The 21711-nt window shown below is 43.0% G+C and overlaps 1 protein-coding gene across 1 annotated transcript; it reads left to right on the top strand.

Moving 5' to 3' along the window:
* The first annotated feature begins 65 nt into the window (after window positions 1-65).
* On the top strand, window positions 66-19731 carry LOC129526568 (unconventional myosin-Vb-like). The gene is given in 2 exon segments (XM_055361173.1): window positions 66-99; window positions 18458-19731. Coding segments are annotated over 2 exon segments (1308 nt in total).
* Window positions 19732-21711: the final 1980 nt, after the last annotated feature.

Consider the following 21711-nt stretch of genomic DNA (forward strand, 5'->3'; position numbering starts at 1 on the left):
CTATCATGGAGCTTACATTCTACCAGTAAGAGAAAGACCATCAACAAATACATATGTAGTATAACATGACTATGAATGGTATGGAGAAAAATAAGAACAGTAAGGGGGATGTGGGGGCCTGGGGATTTATTTTATATAAGGATAGACAACAAAGGCCTCATTACTAAGTAATTTTACTCAGTCCTTTTTTCAATTTATTTATTTGTTGATTCCATAATACTTATTTATTTATTTCTGTATTTTTAATTTATTTTTTATTTTTAGAATCAGGGTCTCACTCTGTCACCCAGGCTGGAGTGCAGGGGTGTGATCATAGTTCACTGTAACCTTACTCCTGGGCTCAATAGATCCTCCCATCTCAGCCTCCCAAGTATCTTGGTCTACAGGCACCTGCCACCATGCTTGGCTAATTAAAAAAAAAAAAATTAGAGATGGGGCTGTGCTATGTTGCCCAGGCAGGTGTCAAAATCTTGGCCTCAAGCAATGCTCCTGCTTTGGCCTGTCGAAGCATTGGGATTATAGGCATGGGTCACCGTGCCTGGCCCTGTAATATGTATTTAGTGTATGCACTGTGATAGGCACAAGAAAGTCTCTGATAGTTCAGTAAAAAATTGCAATGATGTCTGCAACAGATAATTAAGTTTGGCCACGATTCTTTTGAGTGTCATAACACTGTCCCAAGAAAAAGTCTATATTTCCACTTTACTGGGTCTGTGAAACTCAAACTCAACGTTAAAAAGCTCTGATTTTTGGTTGAAATCATAATCCAACTAAAAGCCAGAAATGTGGAGCCATTTTTTTTATTTTAAGTGAATCATAAGCAGTCTTGTATTTAAGACAGATAAAATTATTGTACAGTATTATGTTTTCTGTACTTAAAATGAGAGAAAACCACGAGGGTTGTTAATGTTTGAAAAAAGAAGGCATCTATGAGGAAGCTTTATATTGGTAGAAAGTGTGAAAGGAAAATAAAATCTCAGGACCCCAAACTCACTATGACAAAGGAAAATTAAGCTTGGAACCTGAGTCATGCAAAAACTGCCATCCTTTTGTTCTCAAACAGCTGTAATTCATATGCTTACTTTAACTTATGTAAAATGTAGATTTACTGAGAGAGAGGATGAATGCACAACTGACTCCTTCCTCCTGTTTTTGCCACATGTAACATATAGATTCACTGAGCACTAATCAGAGCCTCACAAGAATGTAGCCATTAGCTTCCTTGCCTTCCCTCTCTCCTTCTTTTCCTCCCCTGGTTTAATTTCCTGCCTGCTTCCTCTTTCTCCTTTAAATATTGAAGTTCCCAAAACCCTCTTTAGAAAAAGCACAGGACATCGCCTACTTGTGACTTGTGATTCTTTTTCCCAGGTGTATCCTCCACCTTGCAAAGCAAAATCTCTAAATCACTTGAGATCTGCCTCATTCACTTATTGGTTTACAAAAGGAAGTTGAAAAAAACCACTCTTCTTGCAATGCACAAATGACTGTTTTATAGTAACTTTATTGCCTATGCAATCAATCACACATTTGATATAATTATAGTATCAGATGATAAATGTAGATGTAAAAAATCTATCTGTAAAAGTGACTTTTCTTATTTCCCCTCTCTCCTTTTCTCCCCTACTGTGCTTTGAATTCTTTATTTTCATATTCACTTTGCTGGCTTTGGATCATTTCCAAACCTACTCTAATGGTAGCATGATAACATCCAGTGAGTTTGTTGTTGTTGCTGTTCTGATAGGACCATAGACTTTCACATCTAGTTGTGATATCACATGCTCACATTGTCTAACTACTTCATTTTAGAGTTGAAGAAATTGAGACACAAGGTAAGGTGACCTGCCCAGTTCCAATCTAGTTATATAATAAAATAATGGCTAATATTTAATAAATAATATGAGTTAGGCACTGGGAAAATAAGGCACTTTTTTTTTTTGAGACGGAGTCTCCTTCTGTCCCACAGGCTGGAGTGCAGTGGCACGATCTCGACTCACTGCAAGCTCCGCCTCCCGTGTTCATGCCATTCTCCTGCCTCAGCCTCCCCAGTAGCTGGGACTACAGGCGCCCACCACCGCGCCCAGCTAATTTTTTGCATTTTTAGTAGAGATGGGTTTTCACCTTGTTAGCCAGGATGGTCTCGATCCCCTGACTTCGTGATCCTTCCGCCTCGGCCTGCCAAAGTGCTGGAATTATAGGCGTGAGCCACCGCGCCCGGCAGTAAGGCACTATTTTTATCCCTATTTAAAAATGTAGAAACTGAGCCAAAGAGAGGATATGGTATTTGCCTGGGATCATAGGATTAGTAAATGTCTGAGTTGGTATTTAAAGGCAGGCTGCCGGATTTCATAGCCCATCCACAATTGCATGCCTCTCAAGTCTTCTGGCTCCGACTTCTCTGCAATTTACACAGCCCTACACTGCCTTCCTCCTAAACTCTCCAACCTCTTATTTTTTTCAGCTCTAAACTTTGATTCCCTAAACACAGCAGTCAGGGACAGGTGGAAGATTGTTGTCAAAAGAACAGGCAGCAGCATTACGGTTTAGCCTCTTTTTATATCTATTTTATTCTACAGATTAGTGTACTTTTCTCAATTATGCATACTTTTCCATTCTGCCAAAAATTTATTTTAAGGCTGTTAAAGCTGTAGTCAATTTTCTCACTTTGATCTTCCAAAGGAACCTGCTGTATCTTTTTCATTCTGTGCAAAAATAGGCATTTTAGGATCCACTCAATGCTAAAGTCATTGAGTAGCTACAGACTTGCTATTTGTTTCTCCATTGTTATATTTTCATAGTTTTAGAATCTGAGCAGCATTTAATTTGTCTATGCTTTATATTTTCCTTTAGAGAAAGAACACAGTGATACTTGCTCATAGTGTTAGAGGAATAATCCCAAAGAGAGAAATTATTCTTCGAATATCCACCATGACTGAATACTTAGTAATACTGAAACCTACTTATAAAACAAAGCAGAAAACCTCCAAAAAACCAAATAAACAACAACAAAACTTAAAACCAAAAAGGTACTGGAAGTCTCAGAAGTATTTAGCAGTTATTCTTGCTCCTTCAAATGAAAAGATGCTTTATCGTATCCTCTATGGAGAGAATTCTGACAGTATTTCTCAAAGACCTTACATTTATTCACCTTTTGCCCTAACAAGTTCATAACTTAAAAATACATACAACAATTTATAATATAGCATTTTTTGTAAAGGGAAATAATCAGAAAGAGTCTAAGTGTTCAACAATAGGACACTTGCTGAATTATGATACAATCACACAATAAGGTCTTCATAGAGCCCATTAAAATGATGTTATTGATATTTATTTATTAATAGGAGAAATCATTTAGAATTTTTGGTTAAGACCTTTAACTAAGCACAAAGTCTATGAAATAATGTGCACAACATTCCATATTTTCATAAGGGGAACGACTTTTAAAACTACCCTGCAATCATCTCATTTTACACAAATGTCTAGGCAGGTGTGTTACCCGGGTATATTGTGCCATGCTGAGGTTTGGTTTATGACTGATCTCACCATGCAGATACGAAGCTTAGTACCCTGCAGTTTTTCAACCCTGGCTGCCATCCCTACTGCCTCTACTAGTCTCCATTGTCTATTATAGTCATCTTTTCTTTTTTTAAAAAATCTGTTTTTCTGATTTTTTTATTAGGTAAAAAATGGAAAAACAAAATATAGTTTTCATTCAATACATATTTCATCGTTATGCGTTATTTTTTCAGAAAGTGAAGTCCATTTAGAATGATAGCAGTTCATCAACCAAATAATTCATCTTCACACAGTTTCAATAACTTCAGAAATTTTCTTCATCTCTCTCTCTGTAGAAATTCTCAAACTGTGGAATGGTCATCTTTATCGTCATAAATACTGTCATCTTTATGTCCAAGAGTATCCAACATTTAGCTACCAAACTACTACCCAAATCTGATTAATTGATCATGTTGCTTCTGTCACATTCTACTTGTCATATCAGATTTTTATTAAAGAAATCATTAGCTTATCTATTATTGTTACTGGGGCTGTAAGAAAATTTTATAATTCATTTGGATCAATCCTCTTCTTTATGGTCTTATTTGAGAATAAAACTTGGTTCTGTCTTAGCCTGTCATTTAATAAGCCAGTGACCTGGGGCAAATCTAACTGCTTCATCTGTAAACTATGAATGATAACAGAGTCCCTCTGCCTGTCACACATGGGTATAGTAAGGTTCCATTTAAAAAATTGCTCTTATTATGTTACCTGAAAGGCATTCTGTAATGATGAGTGGCAAGGTGGTCTTAGCAACAGTGCAATGAAAATTGGGACCATTTTCTGTCGCTATCATTTCTATTTTTGTGATACCCTCTTTGAATTAGCCTTAGGATGTAATTCAAAGGAGTGATGTAATTGGAATTTTCTTCTTTTTTTTTTTTTTTTTTTTTGAGACAGAGTTTCCCTCTGTCGCCCAGGTTGGAGTGCAGTGGTGCAATCTGGGCGCACCACAAGCTCCGCCTCCTGGGTTCACACCATTCTCCTGCCTCAGCCTTGTGAGTAGCTGAGAATACAGGCGCCACCACCGCACCTGGCAAATTTTTTGTATGTTTGGTTGAGACGGGGTTTCACCATGTTACCCAGCATGGCCTCGATCTCCTGACCTCGTGATCCGCCCACCTCGGCCTCCCAAAGTGCTGGGATTACAGGCGTGAACCACCGCGCCCGGCCCATAATTGGAAATTTTTGTACTGTTAGATCTAAGAGTATTTTTTTTTTTTTTTTTTTTTTTTTTTTTATTGATCATTCTTGGGTGTTTCTCGCAGAGGGGGATTTGGTAGGGTTACAGGACAATAGTGGAGGGAAGATCGGCAGATAAGCAAGTGAACAAAGTTCTCTGGTTTCCCTAGGCAGAGGACCCTGCGGCCTTCCGCAGTGTTTGTGTCCCTGGGTACTTGAGATTAGGGAGTGGTGATGGCTCTTAACGAGCATGCTGCCTTCAAGCAACTGTTTAACAAAGCACATCTTGCACCGCCCTTAATCCATTCAACCCTGAGTGGATACAGCACATGTTTCAGAGAGCACAGGGTTGGGGGTAGGGTCACAGATCAACAGGATCCCAAGGCAGAAGAATTTTTTCTTAGTACAGAACAAAATGAAAAGTCTCCCATGTCTACCTCTTTCTACACAGACATGGCAACCATCCGATTTCTCAATCTTTTCCCCACCTTTCCCCCCTTTCCATTCCACAAAACCGCCATTGTCATCATGACCCGTTCTCAATGAGCTGTTGGGTACACCTCCAAGCCGGGGTGGTGGCCGGGCAGAGGGGCTCCTCACCTCCCAGTAGGGGCGGCCGGGCAGAGGTGCCCCTCACCTCCCGGACGGGGTGGCTGGCCGGGCAGGGGGCTGACCCCCCCCACCTCCCTCCTGGTCGGGGCGGCTGGCCGGGCAGAGGGGCTCCTCACTTCCCAGTAGGGGCGGCCGGGCAGAGGCGCCCCTCACCTCCCGGATGGGGCGGCTGGCCAGGCGGGGGGCCGAACCCCCACCTCCCTCCCGGACAGGGCGGCAGGCTGGGCAGTGGGCTGACCCCCCCACCTCCCTCCCGGACGGGGCGGCTGGCCAGGCGGGGGGCTGACCCCCCACCTCCCTCCCGGACAGGGTGGCAGGCTGGGCGGTGGGCTGACCCCCCCACCTCCCTCCCGGACGGGGCGGCTGGCCGGGCTGAGGGGCTCCTCACTTCCCAGTAGGGGCGGCCGGGCAGAGGCGCCCCTCACCTCCCGGACGGGGCGGCTTGCTTGGCGGGGGGCTGACCCCCCCACCTCCCTCCCGGACGGGGCGGCTGGCCGGGCGGGGGGGGCTCCTCACTTCCCAGTAGGGGCGGCCGGGCAGAGGTGCCCCTCACCTCCCGGACGGGGCGGCTGGCCAGGTGGGGGGTTGACCCCCCCACCTCCCTTCCGGACGGGGTGGCTGGCCGGGCGGGGGGCTGACCCCCCCACCTCCCTCCCGGACAGAGCGGCTGGCCGGGCAGAGGGGCTCCTCACTTCCCAGTAGGGGCGGCCGGGCAGAGGCGCCCCTCACCTCTCCGGACCGGGTGGCCAGCCAGGCGGGGGGCCGAACCCCCACCTCCCTCCTGGACAGGGCGGCAGGCTGGGCGGTGGGCTAACCCCCCCACCTCCCTTCCGGACGGGGCGGCTCGCCGGGCGGGGGGCTGGCCCCCCCACCTCCCTCCCGGACGGGGCGGCTGGCCGGGCGGGGGACTGACCCCCCCCCACCTCCCTCCTGGACGGGTTGGCTGGCCCGGCGGGGGGCTGACCCCCCCACCTCCCTCCCGGACAGGGTGGCAGGCTGGGCGGTGGGCTGACCCCCCCACCTCCCTCCCGGACGGGGCGGCTGGCCGGGCTGAGGGGCTCCTCACTTCCCAGTAGGGGCGGCCGGGCAGAGGCGCCCCTCACCTCCCGGACGGGGCGGCTTGCTTGGCGGGGGGCTGACCCCCCCACCTCCCTCCCGGACGGGGCGGCTGGCCGGGCGGGGGGGGCTCCTCACTTCCCAGTAGGGGCGGCCGGGCAGAGGTGCCCCTCACCTCCCGGACGGGGCGGCTGGCCAGGCGGGTGGTTGACCCCCCCACCTCCCTTCCGGACGGGGTGGCTGGCCGGGCGGGGGGCTGACCCCCCCACCTCCCTTCCGGACGGGGCGGCTGGCCGGGCAGAGGGGCTCCTCACTTCCCAATAGGGGCGGCCGGGCAGAGGCGCCCCTCACCTCTCGGACCGGGTGGCCGGCCAGGCGGGGGGCCGAACCCCCACCTCCCTCCTGGACAGGGCGGCAGGCTGGGCGGTGGGCTAACCCCCCCACCTCCCTTCCGGACGGGGCGGCTCGCCGGGCGGGGGACTGACCCCCCCCACCTCCCTCCTGGACGGGTTGGCTGGCCAGGCGGGGGGCTGACCCCCCCACCTCCCTCCCGGACGGAGCGGCTGGCCGGGCAGAGGGGCTCCTCACTTCCCAGTAGGGGTGGCCGGGCAGAGGCGCCCCTCACCTCCCGGACAGGGTGGCTGGCCGGGCGGGGGGCTGATCCCTCCACCTCCCTCCCGGACGAGGTGGCTGCCGGGCGGAGACGCTCCTCACTTCCCAGACGGGGTGGCTGCTGGGCGGAGGGGCTCCTCACTTCTCAGACGGGGCGGTTGCCAGGCAGCGGGTCTCCTCACTTCTCAGACGGGGCGGCCGGGCAGAGACGCTCCTCACATCCCGGACTGGGCGGCAGGGCAGAGGTGCTCCCCACATCTCAGACGATGGGCGGCCGGGCAGAGAGGCTCCTCACTTCCCAGATGTGATGGCGGCTGGGAAGAGGCGCTCCTTGTTTCCTAGATGGGATGGCGGCCGGGCAGAGACGCTCCTCACTTTCCAGACTGGGCAGCCAGGCAGAGGGGCTCCTCACATCCCGGACGATGGGCGGCCAGGCGGAGACGCTCCTCACTTCCCAGACGGGGCGGCAGCCGGGCAGAGGCTGCAATCTCGGCACTTTGGGAGGCCAAGGCAGGCGGCTGGGAGGTGGTTGTAGTGGGCCAAGATCACGCCACTGCACTCCAGCCTGGGCACCATTGAGCACTGAGTTAACCAGACTCTGTCTGCAATCCCGGCACCTCGGGAGGCCGAGGCTGGCTGATCACTCGCGGTTAGGAGCTGGAGACCAGCCCGGCCAACACAGCGAAACCCCGTCTCCACCAAAAAAATACGAAAACCAGTCAGGCGGGGCGGCGCGCGCCTGCAATCGCAGGCACTCGGCAGGCTGAGGCAGGAGAATCAGGCAGGGAGGTTGCAGTGAGCTGAGATGGCAGCAGTACCGTCCAGCTTCGGCTCGGCATCAGAGGGAGACCGTGGAAAGAGGGGAGAGGGAGAGGGAGAGGGAGAGGGAGAGGGAGAGGGAGAGGGAGAGGGAGAGGGAGAGGGAGAGGGAGAGGGAGAGGGAGAGGGAGAGGGAGAGCGATCTAAGAGTATTTTATGTGGTATAATAAAATATTAATTTAGTGAACCTCATTAGATAATTAGCATGGAATATATTATGCACTGCCATGCAGGGGCCTAAGAGAATGGTCCACACCTCTTGCGAAGTTTATATGAAGACAGGCAACAAGACAGTCTAGCTGAGTAAAAGTCTGTAGACATCTCTAGGGATGAGTGGTTAGAGAATGCCCTGACTGTAGATAGCTGGCATATTTTACCCCAGAAAGAAGAGCACAGAGTGGCAGAGAGTACTTGAGATTTAAATAAGAAAAGAGGATGAAAAAATTACTTTCACTAATTATAAATTTTCTCAAGAATTGACTTATTCTCTATTTTCTATTGCCTCTTGAGAAATCATTATTTTGCATTCAGTCAACATAATTATTAAGACTAATTGTGCAGGGTATTCAAAATGGAAAAACAGCGGTCCCTAGGATTATATTTTATTTATGAATGATCACTCATTTGTAACTTTTCCTTCAGTTTGATGTTTTTTAATACAAAAATACCTTTTTAGCACCAGTACAGTTTGTGAAACGAAATGTGTAATTCAGGCATATATGTAATTTTATGTGTAAAATATTCCATTTTTTTCTGTTAATGAAGTAAGTATGTTTAACATGAGACATATCCTCTTAATAAATTTTTAACTGTGCAATACAATCTTGTTAACTATAGGTGCTCTGTTGACAGCAGATCTCTAGAACTTATTCATCTGTTATAACTGAATTTTATACCCATTGAACAGCAACCCCCATTTCCCCTCCTTCCAGACCCTGGCAACCAGTATTCTACTCTATTTCTAGGAGTTTAACTATTTTAGATATCTTACGTAAGTGGAATCAGGCAGTATTAAAACGTACTTTCAATTAGTAATGACTATAATTCAGATAATTTAAATAAGAGAAAGCAAACATCACTACTACTAGCTTTTGGGGGAAAATATTACAAATAGGGATATTGTGATAAAAGTGTACAATATTTTTTACATTTGTGCACTTAGATCCATGTTCAAACTTTGCCACCTATACATGTATAGCACATTTGAATATGTGCTACAGTATGCCATTTATAAAGACTGAAAATAACGTTTTATAAAATATTATTATTTATTTAGCAACCTCATGAGCTTTGGCTTCAAAAATACCTGATTTACAAAGCATAATCCTAGTGCTGGAGAACAGATCAGTGGCTGCCAAAGGTTAGTATTGGTTGGAAGATGTGATTAGTGAGGGATAACATGAAAACATGTACTTTCTTTGTGGTGATAGAGCAGTTCTGCGTCCAGATTATGGTGATGGTTACATAAATCCGCACTTCATACATCTATACACACACATCACACATACACTCACACACACCTACACAAGAGTACATGTAAAATCCTTAGAAATATGAATAGGGTCTGAACCTGAGTTAATGGTATGGAAACAATGTCAATTTCCTGATTTTGGCAACATACTAGGTTAAGTTAGATATAATTATTCGGGAAAGTTGGCTGAAAATAACACAGTCATTCTTTTTACTATTTTTTAACTTCTTGTGAGTCAAATTATTTAAAAATAATTGGTATTAAACAAAGACAAAAAATCTAAAATTTCTAAAATCAAAGCCCTTATGAATTTGTACATGTTATTTGATTTATTTTGTAGACCTTGATTTCTTCACGTGTAAAACTGGAATGATAGTAGAATTTCTATCTCATTATTGTCATGCTTAAACCATACCATTTATGTAAGTGCCCAGTACCGTGTCTGGTGAACAATAATGCTTAAACACTGAGTTCCCCACTTTTTTGTGGCTGTTGGTTTACAGGTGGTTTTTAAGTTCCTAAGTGGAAGTTTGTTTAAAAAGAGGAGTCAAAATAAACAGCAATGTCTCAGAGCATCATCTGAACAAGAAAGGAAGGTGTTCTCCATCCCTTGAAATGGTCTCAGTCCTCTTTTATTGTTTAGCTCTCATGTGAGTCTTCACAAATAACCTCAAGAATTGCTACAACACCAACAGAGAATTAACTCTCATTGAGTTTTTAGCTCAGTAGATTCTGGGTCCTAAAATTTATGGACTCAACTGCTTTTTAAATCTTTCCCATTTAGAAATATTCAATTTAAATCTTCCTTCAGTACGCAATTGTTAACTATTAACAATCCTAACATTATAATAAAGTCAGAGGTAACATTTATTACTTTTGTTTTCCACTCATACTGTTTGCTGTCCATAAGCATACAGCATTTTGGTCTTTTCAAATATCTAAAGGAAGATAAACAAAATCAAAACTAAGAAATCCTACTCTGAAGTCATATCTCTCTAACTAGATTGTATATTTATTGAGGGTGATGACTATATTTTCTTTTCCAGAAGAATAAAACAAATACAAGGTTGGGACGAATTGAATTTAGTGGGGGATGGAGAGGGGAAGGAGTCAAGGCTTTTCATCCTTTTCCATGCTTTGATAACTTTATCTGTGAGATCCTAGTTAAAAGAACATGACTATCTAAAGAAGTAAGTGCTTGAAAGGCCCACTGTATTAGGAGATTAGGAATTGTTAGCTTGAAAAGACATAAATGGAAAGAAAACATAATACAGAGAAAAAATACATGAAATTTGTATTGTGGTACACATGTGCTTTGTGATCATATTTCTGTGTCATAAACAAAAAAAATGTATAAAGCTTAACCAAGAGAAATTTAAGGCACATAGAAGCATTTACGTGTTTTCATACTATGAGCTGGGGTAAGGTGTCCTTTACCATGACAGTTGGTGAAGCATAAGAACAAATCAATTCACAAATGTTCTGGCAAATTCCAATTTCCACATCTTAAATCATAGACCTAAGTCAGTCAAAGTCAGTCATATATATAGATATGTGTGTGTGTGTGTATATAGATATATATATATATATATATATATATATATATATATATATATATATACAGGTACCTACTTAAGTGGTATGATTTAAGCATGACAATAATGAGATAGGAATCATACTATTCCATTTTTACAGGTGAAGAAATCAACGTCTACAAAAGAAATCAAATAATATGTCCAAATTCATACGGGCTTTGATTTTTGAACTTTCAAATTTTTGTCTTTGCTTAATACCTTTTGTTTTAAAATAATTTGACTCACAAGAAGTTAAAAAAAGGGGGAGGAGCCAACATGGCCGAATAGGAACAGCTCCGGTCTACAGTTCCCAGCGTGAGCGACGCAGAAGATGGGTGATTTCTGCATTTCCATCTGAGGTACCGGGTTCATCTCACTAGGGAGTGCCAGACAGTGGGCGCAGGTCAGTGGGTGCACGCACCGTGCGCGAGCCAAAGCAGGGCGAGGCATTGCCTCACCTGGGAAGCGCAAAGGATCAGGGAGTTCCCTTTCCCAGTCAAAGAAAGGGGTGACGGACGCACCTGGAAAATCGGGTCACTCCCACCCGAATATTGCACTTTTCAGACCGGCTTAAAAAACGGCGCACCACGAGACTATATCCCACACCTGGCTCGGAGGGTCCTACGCCCACGGAATCTCGCTGATTGCTAGCACAGCAGTCTGAGATCAAACTGCAAGGCGGCAGCGAGGCTGGGGGAGGGGCGCCCGCCATTACCCAGGCTTGATTAGGTAAACAAAGCAGCCAGGAAGCTCGAACTGGGGGGAGCCCACCACAGCTCAAGGAGGCTTGCCTGCCTCTGTAGGCTCCACCTCTGGGGGCAGGGCACAGACAAACAAAAGGACAGCAGTAACCTCTGCAGACTTAAATGTCCCTGTCTGACAGCTTTGAAGAGAGCAGTGGTTCTCCCAGCACGCAGCTAGAGATCTGAGAATGGGCAGACTGCCTCCTCAAGTGGGTCCCTGACCCCTGACCCCCGAGCAGCCTAACTGGGAGGCACCCCCCAGCAGGGGCACACTGACACCTCACACGGCAGGGTATTCCAACAGACCTGCAGCTGAGGGTCCTGTCTGTTAGAAGGAAAACTAACAAACAGAAAGGACATTCACACCGAAAACCCATCTGTACATCACCATCATCAAAGACCAAAAGTAGATAAAACCACAAAGATGGGGAAAAAACAGAACAGAAAAACTGGAAACTCTAAAACGCAGAGCACCTCTCCTCCTCCAAAGGAACGGAGTTCCTCACCAGCAACGGAACAAAGCTGGATGGAGAATGATTTTGACGAGCTGAGAGAAGAAGGCTTCAGACTATCAAATTACTCTGAGCTACGGGAGGACATTCAAACCAAAGGCAAAGAAGTTGAAAACTTTCAAAAAAACTTAGACGAATGTATAACTAGAATAACCAATACAGAAAAGTGCTTAAAGGAGCTGATGGAGCTGAAAACCAAGGCTCGAGAACTACGTGAAGAATGCAGAAGCCTCAGAAGCCGATGCGATCAACTGGAAGAAAGGGTATCAGCAATGGAAGATGAAATGAATGAAATGAAGCGAGAAGGGAAGTCTAGAGAAAAAAGAATAAAAATAAGTGAGCAAAGCCTCCAAGAAATAAGGGACTATGTGAAAAGACCAAATCTACGTCTGATTGGTGTACCTGAAAGTGATGCGGAGAATGGAACCAAGTTGGAAAACACTCTGCAGGATATTATCCAGGAGAACTTCCCCAATCTAGCAAGTCAGGCCAACATTCAGATTCAGGAAATACAGAGAATGCCACAAAGATACTCCTCGAGAAGAGCAACTCCAAGACACATAATTGTCAGATTCAACAAAGTTGAAATGAAGGAAAAAATGTTAAGGGCAGCCAGAGAGAAAGGTCGGGTTACCCTCAAAGGGAAGCCCATCAGACTAACAGCGGATTTCTCGGCAGAAACCCTACAAGCCAGAAGAGAGTGGGGGCCAATATTCAACATTCTTAAAGAAAAGAATTTTCAACCCAGAATTTCATATCCAGCCAAACTAAGCTCCATAAGTGAAGGAGGAATAAAATACTTTACAGACAAGCAAATGCTGAGAGATTTTGTCACCACCAGGCCTGCCCTAAAAGAGCTCCTGAAGGAAGCGCTAAATATGGAAAGGAACAACCGGTACCAGCCACTGCAAAATCATGCCAAAATGTAAAGACCATCGAGACTAGGAAGAAACTGCATCAACTAATGAGCAAAATCACCAGCTAACATCATAATGACAGGATCAAATTCACACATCACAATATTGACTTTAAATGTAAATGGACTAAATTCTCCAATTAAAAGACACAGACTGGCTAGTTGGATAAAGAGTCAAGACCCATCAGTGTGCTCTATTCAGGAAACCCATCTCACGTGCAGAGACACACATAGGCTCAAAATAAAAGGATGGAGGAAGATCTACCAAGCAAATGGAAAACAAAAAAAGGCAGGGGTTGCAATCCTAGTCTCTGATAAAACAGACTTTAAACCAACAAAGATCAAAAGAGACAAAGAAGGCCATTACATAATGGTAAAGGGATCAATTCAACAAGAGGAGCTAACTATCCTAAATATATATGCACCCAATACAGGAGCACCCAGATTCATAAAGCAAGTCCTGAGTGACCTACAAAGAGACTTAGACTCCCACACATTAATAATGGGAGACTTTAACACCCCACTGTCAACATTAGACAGATCAACAAGACAGAAAGTCAACAAGGATACCCAGGAATTGAACTCAGCTCTGCACCAAGCGGACCTAATAGACATCTACAGAACTCTCCACCCCAAATCAACAGAATATACATTTTTTTCAGCACCACACCACACCTATTCCAAAATTGACCACATAGTTGGAAGTAAAGCTCTCCTCAGCAAATGTAAAAGAACAGAAATTATAACAAACTATCTCTCAGACCACAGTGCAATCAAACTAGAACTCAGGATTAAGAATCTCACTCAAAGCCGCTCAACTACATGGAAACTGAACAACCTGCTCCTGAATGACTACAGGGTACATAAAGAAATGAAGGCAGAAATAAAGATGTTCTTTGAAACCAACGAGAACAAAGACACAACATACCAGAATCTCTGGGATGCATTCAAAGCAGTGTGTAGAGGGAAATTTATAGCACTAAATGCCCACAAGAGAAAGCAGGAAAGATCCAAAATTGACACCCTAACATCACAATTAAAAGAACTAGAAAAGCAAGAGCAAACACATTCAAAAGCTAGCCGAAGGCAAGAAATAACTAAAATCAGAGCAGAACTCAAGGAAATAGAGACACAAAAAACCCTTCAAAAAATCAATGAATCCAGGAGCTGGTTTTTTGAAAGGATCAACAAAATTGATAGACCACTAGCAAGACTAATAAAGAAAAAAAGAGAGAAGAATCAAATAGACACAATAAAAAATGATAAAGGGGATATCCCCACCGATCCCACAGAAATACAAACTACCATCAGAGAATACTACAAACACATCTACGCAAATAAACTAGAAAATCTAGAAGAAATGGATACATTCTTCGACACATACACTCTCCCAAGACTAAACCAGGAAGAAGTTGAATCTCTGAATAGACCAATAACAGGAGCTGAAATTGTGGCAATAATCAATAGTTTACCAACCAAAAAGAGTCCAGGACCAGATGGATTCACAGCCGAATTCTACCAGAGGTACAAGGAGGAACTGGTACCATTGCTTCTGAAACTATTCCAATCAATAGAAAAAGAGGGAATCCTCCCTAACTCATTTTATGAGGCCAGCATCATTCTGATACCAAAGCCGGGCAGAGACACAACAGAAAAAGAGAATTTTAGACCAATATCCTTGATGAACATTGATGCAAAAATCCTCAATAAAATACGGGCAAACCGAATCCAGCAGCACATCAAAAAGCTTATCCACCATGATCAAGTGGGCTTCATCCCTGGGATGCAAGGCTGGTTCAATATACGCAAATCAATAAATGTAATCCAGCATATAAACAGAACCAAAGACAAAAACCACATGATTATTGCAATAGATGCAGAAAAAGCCTTTGACAAAATTCAACAACCCTTCATGCTAAAAACTCTCAATAAATTAGGTATTGATGGGACGTATTTCAAAATAATAAGAGCTATCTATGACAAACCCACAGCCAATATCATACTGAATGGGCAAAAACTGGAAGCATTCCCTTTGAAAACGGGCACAAGACAGGGATGCCCTCTCTCACCGCTCCTATTCAACATAGTGTTGGAAGTTCTGGCCAGGGCAATCAGGCAGGAGAAGGAAATAAAGGGTATTCAATTAGGAAAAGAGGAAGTCAAATTGCCCCTGTTTGCAGATGACATGATTGTTTACCTAGAAAACCCCATTGTCTCAGCCCAAAATCTCCTTAAGCTGATAAGCAACTTCAGCAAAGTCTCAGGATACAAAATCAATGTACAAAAATCACAAGCATTCTTATACACCAACAACAGACAAACAGAGAGCCAAATCATGAGTGAACTCCCATTCACAATTGCTTCAAAGAAAATAAAATACCTGGGAATCCAACTTACAAGGGATGTGAAGGACCTCTTCAAGGAGAACTACAAACCACTGCTCAAGGAAATAAAAGAGGATACAAACAAATGGAAGAACATTCCATGCTCATGGGTAGGAAGAATCAATATCGTGAAAGTGGCCATACTGCCCAAGGTCATTTACAGATTCAATGCCATCCCCATCAAGCTACCAATGACTTTCTTCACATAATTGGAAAAAACTACTTTAAAGTTCATAAGGAACCAAAAAAGAGCCCGCATTGCCAAGTCAATCCTAAGCCAAAAGAACAAAGCTGGAGGCATCACACTACCTGACTTCAAACTATACTACAAGGCTACAGTAACAACAACAGCATGGTACTGGTACCAAAACAGAGATATAGATCAATGGAACAGAACAGAGCCCTCAGAAATAACGCCACATACCTACAACTATCTGATCTTTGACAAACCTGAGAAAAACAAGCAATGGGGAAAGGATTCCCTATTTAATAAATGGTGCTGGGAAAACTGGCTAGCCACATGTAGAAAGCTGAAACTGGATCCCTTACACCTTACACCTTATACAAAAATCAATTCAAGATGGATTAGAGATTTAAACGTTAGACCTAAAACCATAAAAACCCTAGAAGAAAACCTAGACATTACCATTCAGGACATAGGCATGGGCAAGGACTTCATGTCTAAAACACCAAAAGCAATGGCAACAAAAGACAAAATTGACAAATGGGATCTAATTAAACTAAAGAGCTTCTGCACAGCAAAAGAAACTACCATCAGAGTGAACAGGCAACCTACAACATGGGAGAAAATTTTCGCAACCTACTCATCTGACAAAGGGCTAATATCCAGAATCTACAATGAACTCAAACAAATTTACAAGAAAAAAACAAACAACCCCATCAAAAAGTGGGCGAAGGATATGAACAGACACTTCTCAAAAGAAGACATTTATGCAGCCAAAAAACACATGAAAAAATGCTCATCATCACTGGCCATCAGAGAAATGCAAATCAAAACCACTATGAGATATCATCTCACACCAGTTAGAATGGCAATCATTAAAAAGTCAGGAAACAACAGGTGCTGGAGAGGATGTGGAGAAATAGTAACACTTTTACACTGTTGGTGGGACTGTAAACTAGTTCAACCATTGTGGAAGTCAGTGTGGCGATTCCTCAGGGATCTAGAACTAGAAATACCATTTGACCCAGCCATCCCATTACTGGGTATATACCCAAAGGACTATAAATCATGCTGCTATAAAGACACATGCACACGTATGTTTATTGCAGCACAATTCACAATAGCAAAGACTTGGAACCAACCCAAATGTCCAACAATGATAGACTGGATTAAGAAAATGTGGCACATATACACCATGGAATACTATGCAGCCATAAAAAAGGATGAGTTCATGTCCTTTGTAGGGACATGGATGAAATTGGAAACCATCATTCTCAGTAAACTATCGCAAGAACAAAAAACCAAACACCGCATATTCTCACTCATAGGTGGGAATTGAACAATGAGATCACATGGACACAGGAAGGGGAATATCACACTCTGGGGACTGTGGTGGGGTGGGGGGAGGGGGGAGGGATAGCATTGGGAGATATACCTAATGCTAGATGACGAGTTAGTGGGTGCAGCACACCAGCATGGCACATGTATACATATGTAACTAACCTGCACAATGTGCACATGTACCCTAAAACTTAAAGTATAATAAAAAACAAACAAAAAAAAAAAGAAGTTAAAAAAAGAAGTAAAATGAATGACCATGCTATTTTCAGGCAACTTTCCCCAATGATTATATCTAACTTAACCTAGTACGTTGCCAAAATCAGGAAATTGACATTTTTTCCATACCATTAACTTAGGTTCAGAAACTATTCATATTTCTAAGGATTTTATATGTACAGATGTGTTTGAATGTATGTATGATGTGTGTGTATAGATCTATGAAGTGTGGATTTATGTAACCATTACCATTATCTGGATGCAGACTGCTCTATCACCACAAACAAAGTACATGTTTTCACGTTATCCCTCACTAATCACATCTTCCAGCCAACCCTAACCCTTGGCAGCTGCTGTTCTGTTCTCCAGCACTGGGATTATGCTATGTAATTCAGGTATTTTTGAAACCAAGCTTATGATGTTGCTAAATAAATAATAATGTTTATAAACTATTATTTTCAGTCTTTATAAATGGCATACTGTAGCACATATTCCAATGTGCTATACATGTATAGGTGAGCCAAAGTTTGAACATGGATCTAAGTGCACAAACATAAAAAATATTGTACGCTTTTATCATAATATCTCTATTTGTAATCTTTTTCCCCAAATATTAGTAGTAGTGATGTTTGCTTTCTCTTATTTAAACTATCAGAATCTTTAAACTTTCTCTTATTTAAACTATAGTCATTACTAATTGAAAGTATGTTTGAATACTGCCTGATTCCACTTACACAAGATAGATATATATATATCAGTCATATCTATGTGTGTGTATATATTTATATATATGTCAGTTATATATATGTGTGTTATATATTTATATATATGTCAGTCATATATATGTGTGTATATATTTATATATATCACATACACACATATATAGATGGAGTTAGGTCTATGATCTGTGTATATATTTATATACACACTATGTATTTTTAAACTATTACATGAAGCAAATAGTACAGTTGATTTCATATAACAAGAGTTATTGGAGGTATATGGGCAAAAGTTAATGCATATGGGCAAATGAATTGATGAACTTACAGACTCATTTATTTGACATATATTTATTGTGTGGTCTCTATTGAATGCTGGGTATCTTCCAGGAGCCTAAAATTCAGCAGTGAACCTAACAGGCTCAAATCCTTGTACTCAAGTAGCTAATATTCTAATCGAGGGAGAAGACAATAAACAAAGTTAATAAGCAAAATATTCAACATACTAGTCGATAGGAAGTTGTGTGGTGAAAAATAAAGTAAGAGGAAAAGAATGAGAGGAAGCTCTAAAAGCAACTGAAGATTTACATGAAGAAGCTGCCCAGGCGTTGGCCCAGAGTGAGAGGAAGCGCCATGAGTTCAACAGGCAGGTCACAGTTCAGTGGAAAGAAAAGGATTTCCAGGGCATGTTGGAGTGCCACAAAGAGGGCGAGGCCCTCCTCATCCTCAACCTGGTGACAGACTTGAAGCCCCAGATGCTGTTGGACACAGTGCCCTGTCTCCCTGCCTACATCCTCTACATGTGCATCCGGCTCGCGGACCAAACCAACGATGATCTCAAGGTGCACACCCTGATGACCTCCACCACCAACGGCATTAAGAAAGTCTTGAAGAAACACAGTGATGACTTTGAGATGACGTCATTCTTGTTATCCAACACCTGCCACCTTCTTCACTGTCTGAAGCCGTACAGCGGGGATGAGGGCTTCATGACTCAGAATACTGCAAAGCACAACGAACACTGCCTTAAGAACTTTGACTTCACCGAATACCGTCAGGTACTGAGCGACCTTTCCATTCAGATCTACCAGCAGCTCTTTAAAATTGCCGAGGGTGTGTTACAGCCGATGATAGTTTCTGCCATGTTGGAAAATGAAAGCATTCAGGGTCTATCTGGTGTGAAGCCCACTGGCTCCCAGAAGCACTCCTGCAGCATGGCAGATGAGGATAACTCATACCGCCTGGAAGCTATCATCCGCCAGATGAATGCCTTTCATACAGTCACGTGTGACCAGGGCTTGGACCCTGAGATCATCCTGCAGGTATTCAAACAGCTCTTCTACATGATCAACGCAGTGACTCTTAATGACCTGCTCCTGCAGAAGGACGTCTGCTCTTGGAGCACAGGCATGCAACTCAGGTACAATATAAGTGAGCTTGAGGAGTGGCTTTGGGGAAGAAACCTTCACCGGAGTGGAGTAGTTCAGACCATGGAACCTCTGATCCAAGCAGCCCAGCTCCTGCAATTAAAGAAGAAAACCCAGGAGGATGCAGAGGCCATCTGCTGCCTGTGTGCCTCTCTCAGCACCCAGCAGATTGTCAAAATTTTAAACCTTTAGCCTCCCCTGAATGAATTTGAAGAACAGGTAACAGCGGCCTTTATACAAACGATCCAGGCACAACTGCAAGAGCAGAATGACCCTCAGCAACTGCTATTAGATGCCAAGCAAATGTTTCCTGTTTTGTTTCCATTTCATCCATCTTCCCTAACCATGGAGTCAATCCCAGCATGTCTCAATCTGGAGTTCCTCAGTGAAGTAGATGCATGTTTAGTCTGATTCCCAATGTGAGCAAAAAGGAAGTATAGACAGTAAAGTAAATTCAAGGATCTGTTAAATCTGGTAAAAGTAGATCAAATCAGTGATTGACAGCCTGTGGAGGGTGCTGAACTATACAGAATTAGACACAACTATGGCATTATTTTTTGTACGTACTGCTCAGAATAAAAACACTTGAAATGTGGAAGATTTTAAGTTTGATTTCAGTCCAGCAAATATACATAATAATTTATAGACACCAAGCAGTCCCCATAGCCATATAAAAGATGCCAATTCTATAAAATGAAGCTGCCGAGTTTTAATCTTTGCATATAACTGGAGAATGTCCAAATTAAAATACTAACTATATATAAGTCACATAAATTGCCTTCAAAGGGATTTAACGAATAATAGTACTAATAACCATGATAATGACATATACTGACATTTCCCAAAGTTTGCAAACCATAGGTGTGGTAGAGTTTGTGGTGAGATGTGTTAAGAACAAAAATATGGGGATGAGACTTCTGAGAAATGTCCCCAAAATATTTTTTAATGGCTGATTATACAAAGACAGCAGTGTTACTGACCTCCAAACCAGACATTTTGAGTACTGGTTTCTGAAGCAAAATTAGAAGTGCCAGTCCTCAGTGTCCTCAAACGCTTTTGTGTAATCGTGGTTTAATGGAAGAGATGATTAAAATGCTGCTATCTGAAACTCCAAGTGAGAAAGATGGAAAAATAATTTGTGTCTGATGCTAGTCCATACACTTTCCAAGTCCCACAAAACTCTCACAAAACTGTATATAAGCTAAATATTAGAAAATGATAACAACTTGTTTTATTTATAGATGTAAAAAACAAACAATGTGAAAGCTTTTAATCTCTTAATACCATTAAGCCTCCAGTAAGAGCGTCATATAATGCTCTACTATTCCAAACAACTGAATAGTAAAACAAACTAACCTAGTGCATCAGATTATCTGAAAAACCTTCAAAAATACTCAGTTCAGGGATTACTATTATACAAAAGTTTGGGGTTTTTTAAGAGAATAAAATGGCTTAGGTCAACTTTCCCCTTTCAGGTTATTTTCAACGTTTTTCAAACCTTGTAATTCAAAATTATAAATATCTCTCCTATGAAATAAGGATTTCAAAAAAGAGTAATTCAGTAATATAACAGATGTAGATGTTTGCTGCTCTTAGAATTTTTTGTTTGTTTTTGGGCTCTTGAAAAGCAAGCATTCAGTTAGAAACCCATATTATTCTTTCCACACTTTTTTATTATACTTAAAGTTCTAGGGTACATGTGCACAATGTGCAGGTTTGTTGCATATGTATACATGTGCCATGTTGGTTTGCTGCACCCACTAACTCATCATTTCCATTAGGTATATCTCCTAATGCTATCCCTCCCCTCTCCCCCCACCACACAGCAGGCCCTGGTGTGTGATGTTCACCTTCCCGTGTCCAAGTGTTCTCATTGTTCAATTCCCACCTATGAGTGAGAACATGCGGCGTTTGGTTTTTTGTCCTTGCGATAGTTTGTTGAGAATGATGGTTTCCAGCTTCATCCATGTCCCTACAAAGGACATGAACTCATCATTTTTTACGGCTGCATGGTATTCCATATTCTTTCCACACATTTTTTTTACTGTCTTTTCCCTATTTCTTGATAGCAGTATGCTGTTTCCATGATAAGAACAAATAGTGTTTGCCAATCATAGAAGAACAGCCTCTGTATTACATTGAGAAAATGAGATTTATCCATGGATTGGGAGTAGAACAGCCTGCCTCCACCCTCCTTTACTCAACCACCCAACTTAAAAGGCTCTCAGAAACACAGCACACTCCAAGCTACCTTCTGTACTGTGCCCCTAGACCACAGCTTCCTCAGTCATTCTCTGCATCTCCTGGGGCTTAACCCAGTCTTAGCCTGTGTTGAGGCTGCTGACAGTTGTGTTCCAATCAGTTGCCATGGACATTATTCCTTCTACATCC

This window comes from Gorilla gorilla, chromosome 15 (assembly GCF_029281585.2).
Source record: "Gorilla gorilla gorilla isolate KB3781 chromosome 15, NHGRI_mGorGor1-v2.1_pri, whole genome shotgun sequence".
NCBI classification, from domain to species: Eukaryota; Metazoa; Chordata; class Mammalia; order Primates; family Hominidae; genus Gorilla; species Gorilla gorilla.